The sequence below is a fragment of the Taurulus bubalis genome (genome assembly GCF_910589615.1).
Source record: "Taurulus bubalis genome assembly, chromosome: 10".
Classification (NCBI taxonomy): domain Eukaryota; kingdom Metazoa; phylum Chordata; class Actinopteri; order Perciformes; family Cottidae; genus Taurulus; species Taurulus bubalis.
The window spans coordinates 19231599-19244287 of record NC_136598.1 but is presented as its reverse complement, the minus strand read 5'-3'; the positions used below and the strand labels follow the sequence as shown (position 1 = coordinate 19244287).

The window sequence follows — 12689 nt, the reverse complement described above, 5'->3', positions numbered from 1 at the left end:
GAATGATGGGTGTCTCTGTCTCAACTGACAGCCGAGGTCAGACTCATCTCGCTTTGCCATGGTGTCAAATAGTGTTTTCTGGTTAACTCCGGGGGACGTCTGAACGCTTCTTCTTATGGGATTAACCAGTTGAGTGCTGCTCTTTCACAAAACCCTTGAAGGTATTTCAGGTTTATGCCAAAAAATACAGGAGATTGAACTGAACAGCTTGTGAGAAAAGGATGTTTCCATGTATTCTGTGTGATGTCAAAGTGATGTATTAAGGTATAGATCCAGCATAGTTCAACATACAGGAAACATCATACATTATAAAGTAGAAATGATATCGGTTGTCTCCCCTTAACCCAGTGCTAAAGGGAAAACAAGAAGGAAACCCTAAAAGGGACCATAATAGCATAGTGAATAGGTCATGAAGTATTCAAGAGTTATTTAAAAAGATGATACAGATTGTACCATCCATGGATCCAGTTAAGGCTCCTGTAAAGCAATTGCTCAGGGACTATCAATATTGGGGAGTGTTTTTAGGAAATTCCAAGAGGGCGTTTTCACATCTCAGGCCATAATCAGATTTTCTTAATACAAAACTTAAGGCCTTTATAACTTATACTGTAATTGCATGTCACACTGTATTGCTTGTGTCCCTCGGTGTAAAACTGCAGTTGATTAAAGTCTACATCTAGGTACAACTTGGATTTTAAGTGTGTTGTGTAAATGTTGAAAGTAAATGTGATAGAGCAGGACCTGCAGTCTTGTAACGAAATGTGCCTGCTTAAGTGCGTGCGGGAAATATAGAGGACGGTCTTAAGTATCAACCATGACCGATCTACTTCCTGTTTACACCAGCGGCCACACGCCCAGTGCGCATGAATATTTATGTGATGCTCGTTTTCAGGCACTTTGTTCAAGGTTTAAATACATTATATGGCTATTTAAAGAACAAGAACAAGAATTATAAAATGCCTAAATTCAAGAACCCAAGAAAGCTTCATGTTTTCAGTAAATAGTGAGTGCTCCTTGTGGTATTCCATAAAAAAATGGAATTGCATGCAAAGCTTAAAATATAAATGGATACCTTTTATAAAGACTGAAACTCCCCACTTAGTTCAGTCTCGTGAAACAAATGTTGGTCTTTCACATCAAGCATTGTCATTCTTTCGACAATGTCTGCTCAGCCCCAGTCATGCCTGGGGGTTGGTAATGGTAATTTCTCATGACACGCAGTGGGAGGTGTTGCCCTCTTAACTAATGAAGCTGTCACTGTCATGCGCATTAATCACAGCTCACCCCTAATATCTGTCAACGTGTCATGTCTGAGAACTAAACTGCGGCACTGACACGAGTCAAAACAACTAACCTCCTGTGAAGCAGCTTTTTGTCCTTCAAAAAAAGTATTTGTATATCATTTTGCGATGAAACTATAGTTTTCTCGAGGGTAATGCCACAAACCGTGCTGTCCCACAGCATCATTCCCATCTGAGAAGCAATGAAAAAAAAGTTTAAAACAGTCACTGACTTTTTTTGGGTTAATTTTCAGCTTTTCTGGATCCCTGTGGTCATGACAAGTGAGGAGCATCACCTTGACTTAACATATTGAAATACTCAGTGGGGGCTGAAAGAACTCGGGGACTGTACCTTCAAAGACTTCCTTGTAGTATATTACTAAGATCCCTTCAGTCTTCCTTGTCTTTGTAGTTCTTTTATCTCTCTCTCCCTCTTCCTCCACCCTAATGTCTTTATCTTCATCCATTATGGATGAGGCACATTGTCGACAATGTGATTCCCTTTGGAAAATACCAAATGTTTTTGTAAACACAGGTGCTCTGATGTCACTGCTAATGCCAGCAGTCATGTCTCAAAAGAAATATACACCTTTCTGCAACTTTCCTGCCCTCAGTGTGAATCTTAGTTTATAGCCTTTCCTTTCCCAGTACAGCAAGAATAACACAACAGAAACGTCAGAATGGAGGTGACATCGGCTGCCTGATTGTTTCACAGGTGGCCAGTTCACACTCAATTAACTGTTTATTCTTTAGATGACAAAAGCTAAATCGTCATCAGATGATAGCCATGGGACTGGTGCTTTGTTGTCATGGACCTTTCAAGGTCACTCAATCAAAGTGGTTTATTTCTCTCCAACATCTCATTAGCTTTTTCTATCAACACTCTTGACCGCTGCTCAGCGACACTGTTTATTATCACATTACTGTCTTCCATGACAGGAAGAGGAACAATAACACAGTATGCTAAACTGTGAAACACTTCAGATGACAAGAATAGATATTATTTAGCGAGTAATAATCACAGCTATGATATTGTTTTGCATTGACACTATAAACAACTCAAGGTTTGCATAATGCTTTCTGTTGCTTAATATTATTTGTAAAAGAAATGACTGACTGACACTAGTACACATTTGCAATCGGCAAAAAAAATGCCAGTTAAGACACTCAGATTTAGTTTAACTACTAAAATTAGAATAAAAAATAAAACATATTATTCCCCAACACACACACAAATACGTTGTACAACGTAGAGGAGGTAAGAGCGGGGGAGTGTTTTGTGGGCTGGAAGAAGCCTACGGGAAAAATCAGTCAAGACAGTCTTCATGGTTGATCATTATGATATCCAAATCTTTAATAATCAGTTCATGGATTTTACTGATAAATACAATCGACAACCCATTGATAATAACTAGAGCATCCTGATTGTCATTGTGATGAAGTAGTTTACTATACATGGAAGTGCCAATTGGGACAGATTTGACTTGACAGCAAGCAAATAATAATCAGTGCAAGAGAAGCTTCAGAATTAGATTGATTGGAGTCAACTGCATGGTGTTCACAAACTGATTTTTCCAATACAAGTGAACTCTAATATTTCAATCACCTACTCTGCATTTACTGTAAGCACAATGTATATAAACACTTTTGAAAGAAAGACAAGTTGTAAAAAGCTGGTAGCTGGCTATAATGAGAAATAACATGTGCTAACTTAAACCACTATTTGGTTGTTAGACATTGTGTAGCACCAATACCTGCAAAATAAATGGTAGTTTGATCCATCATGAAAATACAATGCCTGCAGAGCTGGAGGGCATGTTGTTATACCATGATATGTGAATAGCTGCTTAATGAAAATATCACTGTGGATGCTGGTTATTGAAAGAACAGTTGCATTTGGTTAAATCAAAAATCACACACTTCATACAGTAAAAGTCATGAAAATACAAACATTGAGAAATCACAATTATTTTTAAATAACAGTAAAGATCAAAGTAAACTATATTTTATGTAAGCTGTTGGATATGGCTGTATATAATGCAGGTTTCTTCTCTATATCAATACATTAAAGCTATGACCAATAAAATGAGGAGGAAGGTGTAGTTACAGTGGAGTCGAATCCCATTTCCTTTAACACAAGACAGCAGATCATCTGTGGAGAAAGAGGCAGAAGGAAGGACTTTTATTCTGTACTCTTTCACAAAATAATTGTTAAATGTAAAATGCGTACGTATATGCACACTTATCTGTTTGGTTACATTTATTTACATGTTATGTTCCTGTCACTTTCAATGAAATGGATCTTAAAAAACTGCTATTTTGCATGACCAATCAGTAAGTTATTACAAGACTAAAAGTTAATTCTGGATAAAGACGGTGCAGGGTGTACCACCATAGAGAGGTATATGAATATTATTCACACCGTGTGTGATCAGAGTTCACTGAAGTGATGACTGACCCTACTTTCCTCCCACTGAGACCTCCAGCATTGTTGCGAAGTGAAGGGGAGTAAGCCTGGATACAAATCTCGTCCACAGACTTAACAAGGCAAAATGCTTTCCTGGCAGAGTCTGACACAATGCCTGTTACTTCAGATAACTGTATAGTTTTGTGTTTATTGTAGTGTAGAGTGTTTGGGAGGGATTGATGGATAATATAGGGAAGTTATATAGATGATAGATAGATGTTCTAACCTGAGACTTTCTGTACTTTTGGAATAAATGTGTTCCAGAAGTGACACTCTTCAGCTCTCATCATCCTCTTTCGTTCTGGATGTTTGTAGGTCAGAGTGACATACTCCTGCAGTTCAGGGGTGAACGTGGGCCAGTTATCTCCATCAATACCTGGATTTCTGACAACAAGAACAGCCAATCAAGACAATTCAACAGTGCCCAAAGGGTCCTCAAACAGCTTGATTTACAGATTGTCTATCTGGTGATGCATACCCCACCCGGGCAAAGTTGGCCCAGTGTTTCATAAACTTCTTTGTCATGTTCACTTCATTCTTCGTGTATCCCAGTGATGCATTCAGAGGCATTCCGAAGACAAACTCTATCTCATAGCCGTGCATAACGCCCATCCATTCTGGCCAAGGATTGACGGTCGACCGGTGGTCAAATAAATAAAGGAAAGTCTTACCACCACGTTGAGAGTACCTGGTGATAAATAAATGAAGAAATAACATTTAACTATTTTTATACTGCACTAGGTCTGGTTAATTAGAGAAAATAAAACATGAACATATGTCACAACTACAAGAAATGAGGATTGACTGTTTGTACAATTATTTTTAGGACCCAAACCATCCAGTTGCATAGGGCAGTATTCAGACAGATGAGACCTGCATGAAAAAATGCAGGCCCCTGATTCATTTGAATAAGAGGACAAGGCTCAACTTGTGCTTTTTGCTATCTTGTTGCGTTTTGTATCTAATACGTCTTCAATTGCATAGATTACTCAAACTGGACTTTTCTGTATTGTATTGTACTGTCTAGTCTGTACCTAAAACAAGGATTCAAGAATTTTAAAGATTTAGAAGTGATATGTTTAGTGAAATGCACTCTTGCCTACACCTAAGGTCACATTAAAACATTTATGTAAAATTAGGATAAATAAATATAAAAGATAAAGCAATTATAGATTAAAACAAATTATATATATTTATATATCTGCCAAAAACAAAGTTAAATCTGCAATTGTAAATATGCAGTGTGCAGGGCAGATTCACTGAGTGTAATACACATGAGTGAGAGTATACCAATGAATTGCTCTTTACCTCTGAACGAACTCTAGCACAGGACAAACAAACCATTGGTCTCCAACCAGACTACCCAGTGAGTCACGATTTGTCGTCCTGTTATACTCATCTGTCCAATCGGTGTACTGAAACACGGCCCCATCCCTAGTGACATCACTTTCATGTTTCAACGTAAGTGCCAGTCCTTTCAGGAACTCATTTCTGGTGATGAGACTCTGACCGGTGATGTTAAACCCAGGACTTCCATAAACTAGGAAGTAGGTCCCTTCGTCCTTGTTTAAGCCAAACAGCACCTCTTTCTTTGGAAGGTTACCGGTACTAAGCAATACCTGCAGAGAAAAACAAAAAGGCGGTTGATGTTTGTAATGCAAGAACGTTTTTTTTCCCTACTTTCTTTGCCAAATAATAATTACACATTGAGCTTAGTTTAGATGTTTTGCTGGTAGCAGGATACAGTTGGTTAAGTCCAAGTTTGTTAGATGTGTACTTGTAGCTTATTTAAATAATATACAGTAATCATGTCAAATGAGTTTCAGTGTATGTCCATGTTAAAGGTTTGCCAGTTTGGAAATATAGTTCTTAAAATTCTGATTATAGAAACAATTGCTTTCAGTGTTGACATTTGTCACGTCAGTTAATCGAGGTAGGGTTGTGAAACGTGTTTATAAAACCCACCAACACCTCTTTCTTGTGCAATAGCCACACACACACACACCACACACACACACACACACACACACACACACACACACACACACACACACACACATACTTCGACTGTATCTTGTAGGAAGTGTCCATCAACATAAGGGACAAAGGGTGTGCCTAAGAGTGAAGGCTGTAGGACAACATCGTATTGCTTCGTTGTGATTTTCAGAGGATCAGCCTCCTGCAGACAAGCTCTCATATCAGATGGAGGAGATTGGGGACAACCCAGTAGCGTCGCCAGCAACATAGACCTGGATATTGACGTAGAGAGGGAGCAAGGCAATCAGTGACAGAAGGAATGAGAAGGAATGTGAGGGAGTCGGAGACAAATGGTTGACATATTTTAAGAGAACCAATGTTTTGAGAATCTTTACCCAAGCACCATGTGTATATGTTCAATCTTTTGGTGAAATAAAACAAAAAGTGAACACTTCATGGCTGTGAATGTATCCTATTCATGTGAGTGTTACTTTATAAAACATTGCATGCTACTGCTTCAAACAATCAATGAGACATAACTCATCTGAATTAGTACACCCTACCTGTGCCAGGTCTCCTTCTGGCTGATTGTGGCCCAGGGTGCATTAGGAGTGCCACTCTGCAACACAGCCCTTTGAAAAAGAGCCTGGCTCCCTGGAGAGAGCAGGTGGAAGCCCACAGATGCTGACCCAGCGCTCTCCCCAAACAGAGTCACCTGGAAACAAAAGCCAACGGCTGGTATTATTGTTTGTTCAAACTGTATAAATAACTCTTATTCTCTGATTTTAGGATATGAGACAACATTTTTTTTTTTAACCTTTGTAGAATCCCCTCCAAAAGCAGCTATGTTTTTAGCAACCCAGTGGAGGGCCAAGCGCTGGTCCAGCAGGCCGGCGTTGCCCGGGGCATTCTTGTCGTCAGGAACAGTCAGGAAACCAAAAGCTCCGAGTCTAATAAATGAGCACAAGAATGAGGAAAGGTGTTTACAGCATTTAACTGAAGATGAATCCAGCTACACTTGTCTTGTTATTCCACAGCCCATCTAAATGAGTCAAGAGAAGGACTTTATACCCTTTGGTTTGCTTATTGCACCAACTACCATTTTTGATGACCTCTTGCAACTTCTAATGTAAGAACAACAATCTGGTGTCAAGTGTAATGAAGAGATCCAACTCACAGATATTCACCTAGTTAATGATTATCAGGGAGTTTCCAGTTACATACAGTAACTATGTCAACTCATTATTGAATTTTTTAAGTTTACTTTAGTTCTCACCTGTAATTCATTGATACCACAACAACACCTTCAGATTGACTCAAGAAGCGACCATCATAAAGGTCCAGAGAGGATGTTCCTTGACTGAACCCGCCTCCATAGATCCAGACAAGGACAGGAGCCAGTGCTGAGGGCTTAGGCTGAGTTTTGTTGAAACGTGGGGACCAGACGTTTAGGTACAGACAGTCTTCACTTAAAAGAGTGTTTGGGTTCCACATCTCTGCACCTTGGAACCCTTTAAAAAAAATGACAATATTTATCAATGTCAATAGACTGATTGGGACTGTAGTCTAGCAATGAAACAATTTATATCCACTGCTATCTCTGTTCCTTCAGATATGTGAAGATAAACATCATCAACTTCATCATGGCGTTTTATTGCGAGCTGTTATTTTAGATTACATTTTAGCTTATGTTTCACATAACTCATATGGCAGTTTACGACAAAATAGCTCTCAAACTGTTACAGAAGAAGTGAATAAATGAATAAATCCCTTGTTTGTTTTCCTCTTAATGAGCACCACTTTGTCCAAAGAGACAACAGCGGTCCAACATCAATCTGTATCTGCGTTGTCATATCTATATTTGGAGTAAATTTGGCCATTATTTCTGTGTATACGCCTGGCACTGGTTGAAGCTGGCTGCTGAACAACCCCTGACAGGTGGCTGCGTCTATGAATAGATATGCATTCACGACCCAACCCCTCTCTTGGGTGAGGACTTGGCCTGTGTCAAATTGTGTGTGCTTATGTGCTTGTTTATGCATAATTGTGTTTGCTCAAGTGCTAAAATGTCACCAAACTGTTTCTTACCATTCCCATCCAAGATTTATTACAACACCGTAATAAATCATGTATTCACTCACATGCTGATTGTATGTGGGTGTGTGTACGTGGTTGTGTGTGTGTGTGTGTGCTCGCACTTGTCCTGGTGTTATATAACTGCCGCTCCCCACTGAAACGCCTACCTTAAGATTGTACATTGGTCTTTAAAGGTCATCTCTTAATCAAGCATGTACTGAGATGACCTTTTTTGGTGCCTTGGCACATGCTGCCTTCAAATGGAGTTCATGAGGTCGTGGTTAAGACGTTGTGTACATTATTTTCACTATTAGGCAACAGCAAGATATACGTTGTTGTGGGTGTCTACAAGTCCAGAGACCACCGAGGCTAACAATTTAGCAAGCTATAGCGAGCGGGTAACAAAAATGCAGGAAAGGCAATACGGAGGAAACATTTGTGGCTGGTGGTGAATAGCAACATTCCCTAAAACGTTTGATAAAATTCCAATATATTAACTTACAATCCAATGGAAAACTGTATTCCACTCCTGCTATTTCTAAAAACTTCAACAAACATGTCACAACTTAAGAAAACTGAGCTTTTAATATAATGTACACTGGCGAGGTTGTGAATACCACAAGAAGGGGCTATTTGTATGGACTCTTCTTGTGAACACATTAAACACGACCCAATTTGAAGGGAGCAACATGAACCATCCAAGTGTGAAAAAGAACCAATGAAATCAGAGTTAACCCTTATGCAAAGTTGATGGGTTGCCCCATTTAATTGTCATGTAGTACTACAAATGCATGTATGTGATGATTGTGTTAATCTTGGTCCCTGTTTCTTTCTTTAGCTCAAGGTGAGAATTCAACATATGAGAAGAAACTAATTAAATCCTCATGCCCTGCTGAAAAGTTGACATGTCAAACTTTGGCATTTTGAAATGTTCTCACCATCTAAAGGATGCCGGTTTATGTACATGCACACTAGACCGGTGGTTCTCAACCTTTTTTCACTGATGTACCTACCCCCTCGGAAATATTTTTTACAGCCGAGTACCCCCTGACCAGTACAAAGAAAAACATATGTAATACACAGCGCTGTACAGTCAGTGTCTGATTTAATATAGAATGCATACAATTATGTATATGAACTTGCACTTGTATTTTATTGAATATTTATTAAATAACAATTGTAAAGGATTTTTTAACTGCTCATTTTTAATATGTATATACAAATCTCACGTACTCCTTGGAGTGCCTTCACGTACCCCGAGGGGTACACGTACACCCATTTGAGAACCACTGCACTAGACCATACCATATATATATATATATATATATATATATATATATATATATATATATATATATATATATATATATATATATATATACCATACTGTACGCACACTACGTCACACCCCAATGTACACGCACACTATGCCGCTATGAGGTGTTGTGTGTTCGACAGGGAAAAAGAGAAGGTGGGCTGTTGCACTTAAGGTTTCTGTAAATTATTAATAATTATTATTCTGGATTATTAAAGGTTATATTTTCCGTAAAAAAAACAAAAAAACATTCTCCGGCAAGCCCTGCTTAGGCAGGCCAAAGGGAGGTGGACTCTGTGTTTGCATCAATGATGCTTGGCGCACAACAGTACTTGTGTTTTGTTTAGAGGGAGGACTTTCCGTACAGTATTTATATTGAACGCAAAGAAAGCAGAAATACCTGAAAGCACGGCAGCCTGAATGCATTTGAAAAATACGTGTAGGCGTGTAGATGTTTGCTGCTGTGCACCAAATGAAAACATTCGTCAAGTACACTCGCCAAAGTACATGTGTACACACACAAAAGCCCAAGCAGGTACGCGGTGAAGGTAGACTGTGTGTTATTGTGCGGAATTGCATCACATACCAACGTACCCTCAAACATATTTTGTTTAACCAAGCAATGCTATCTGGCTAATGGTAAAAAATGTAACATAATAATCCTGACACCCAGAAAAGACCTTGCAAATTATATTTGATATATTACTTGTTTGCACACAGTAATGACTTAATATACACAATTAAATTTGGTGTGCGCAAACAAATGAAATGTCGTCTTTTAGGACATCAAGTCATCAAGTATTGGCTGTTATTTTTATGAACTAAACCTTTTTGGCAGGGCTTTAACTGACCCACTTGAATAACCTGCAGTACATGTACACAACACAATAAACTGCATATGTAGACATTGTGCCCATCCGTGTAAACATGTATCCTACCTGGATAGGTTGTGTCTGGCAGCTGGTAGCAAGAATTTGGGAATTGGGTGGCATCCCTCACTCCTTCCCAACTCTCCACTGGCTCTGGAGGACTGAATCGCAGTTTCCCTACAGGTGGTTTCCCATAAGGAATTCCTAAAAATGCTCTAATATGACCACCCAGCACAGAAAGCGACTTCCCTTGAACTCTCCCATGCCTGGTGTCGATTACAAGGTCATCCGGGGTGGCAGGTGATACAGTCAGGAGATGAGGTAACAGAAGAAAAAGGGTGAAGCGAGAGAATTTCGCCATTGGAAATCCTGGGGAGAAAAAAGACAGCACAAACTTTATTATACATTTTTATTTATCCAAATGTAGCCTATTAGATTGAATTATTACGCGAAATAATTGATATAATAACGGACCTGGCTTTAACTTAACTTTATCACAGATAACTTCTACTTGTATACACTCTGAAGTTATGTCAACACTGTAGTTGTCAACATGTAGCCTATTAAATTGAATTATTACACTGAATAATTAATATAACACTGGTGTTATCAGAAAAACAAACATGGCCTTAACTCTACTAACATGGATACGTTCTGCTGTCATACGTATAAAGCTATGTCTATACAGTACACTGGGTGTGACCTCATCAATTCCCAATTTAACAACAGTAACTTGAGTAAATAACTTGAGTGCTTTCATAACTACTGGCATGGACATATTTATTTTTAACCCGTGTCAGTGGAGAGTGGGATGCTGTCAAAAAAGTGCGGATCAAAGGTTCAGTTTCTGCTACAGAACCGCGGCTGCGGGGCTCATTCCCGCAGCATGCGCGATCACTAATACATCCTCAAATATTTGGATAACAATACGCCGCGAGAGATTGGAAATAAGCAAAGCGCAGCTGACTCTTTGAGCCGGTTCTACTTTCAAAAGACAGTGACAGAACGCATGGTGACTTTACAGAGGAAAAGCCGCGTTCAGCTGTGTGCAAAAGAGAAATGGACGCATTGGGGAGAGACGCTCTCAGACTCAAACATGTCCCGATAGTGAATGTAGCAGGACCGATTCATAAAAAAGCCTTAGTGACGTCTTACCTTGTCAGACTGCCTGGCTGGAGTGAATGAGGAAACCCGTATTGATGGGAATAAGAAGGCGTGGACACAACGCCTCTGTACAGTATCTGGGCTGGCTAACTACTACCACTACTACTACAGTGATAATAATAGCAACAACAATAGCAATGAAGCGATGGAAGAACACAATATTATTTACTAAAGTAAAATTAAGTTTACATAATCATTTTGTGTTCTGGCCTGCACTGTATTAATATATTCAACACTTATTGGAAAATCTCAGGTGTCAGAAGTCTGTCCAGAACAATCCTATAATTACGTACCAGTGCAACACTGGTCAAAATCATATTTAAGTAAATATATTATCACCTAAATTGAAAGCATAAAAATGGCCCCTGCAACTGAAGCATCATTTTACATGATTTTATTAGATTGGAAAAACTGATGCATTGGTCTGTAATATATATTTTATAGTATTTTATAATTCTTTCAATTTTGTAATCTATTTGTGTATTGTATGTGCAATCTTACTTTCCACAGTCGTACCTACAGTACAAATAACTATATTTCCCTCTTTAAAGTATTTGAAGTGTGAAGTAGCATAACATGGAAATAATTAAGTAATAACAAATACCTCTCAGTACAGTACTTAAATAAATACGTTGATACTTCCCCAGTGTCAGCAATAAATTGTGGAGGATTCACTGCGTCTCTCCGGGTCACCTCAGTGGGACACAGAGACGACTGGCACTGAGCAAGAGACAGTCATTCTGATTATATTCTTGTCATCGGTTCAACAACAATAAACAATAACATGAGCATTATGTAGAGTTGAAAACAGGGCTTCATTGTACATTAAACACAGTGATGGGTTGATTTAACACAAAGACACATGCTTTTATTGTTTTGCTTGTCCTGCCTTTCAACCCTGTCTCTGAGAACTCCAGTTCATATACTGGAAAATATGTTTCTTAGAAAAATATTGCCAACTGAATTATTGCTTACACAACATAATGAGAACACTGTTCTGTAAGAACTTAGTTACATACAGGACATATCTGCAAAATGTTCACTGACTCAATCATTTAGAATGTATTCCTATATTTAATCTAACTTCCCCTCTATTATATTTATTACTTGTATTATGAACTTGATGAACAACTATTTTTTGCTACAAGGCTGCAAAGATCATTCTGGTTGCTGCGGCTCATTCTGGTTTGACTTAATTGATCTTACTTATGACTGAAGTCCAGCAATTCCAGAACATCTGGATTAATTTGCATTTCCAACACTACCGTATTGTTGCATAACAAGTCTTGGTCAGGGGCCCCAACCTTCAAACTATGGCATCAGCTTTGGACTTCTGGAGGCGTGTCAATTTACACTCATTAATGAATGGATAGTGTCTTTTCAAAATAAAGCTCCGTCTTTAGGCAACAAAAACACTTACTTAGGTTTTGGAAACAGCGTACCTGATGGTAACTTGACAGACTAAAGATGAATGTGCCGAGGGAGTGACAGAAAGAACGTTTTATAATAAATTGTATCATCACTATTTATTATTGTAATCT

General features: G+C 38.7%; 1 protein-coding gene across 1 annotated transcript; it reads right to left on the bottom strand.

The window, feature by feature from the left end:
* Positions 1-2602: 2602 nt before the first annotated feature.
* Positions 2603-10345, bottom strand: LOC306742614 (acetylcholinesterase-like; the record flags this gene model as incomplete). The annotated part of the gene is made up of 9 exons (XM_079225008.1): positions 2603-3432; positions 3974-4131; positions 4226-4435; positions 5056-5366; positions 5810-5996; positions 6288-6439; positions 6542-6674; positions 7001-7235; positions 10054-10345. 9 exons carry the CDS (start codon positions 10343-10345, stop codon positions 3338-3340), a joined length of 1773 nt encoding a protein of 590 aa, XP_079081134.1. The 3' UTR covers positions 2603-3337.
* Positions 10346-12689: the final 2344 nt, after the last annotated feature.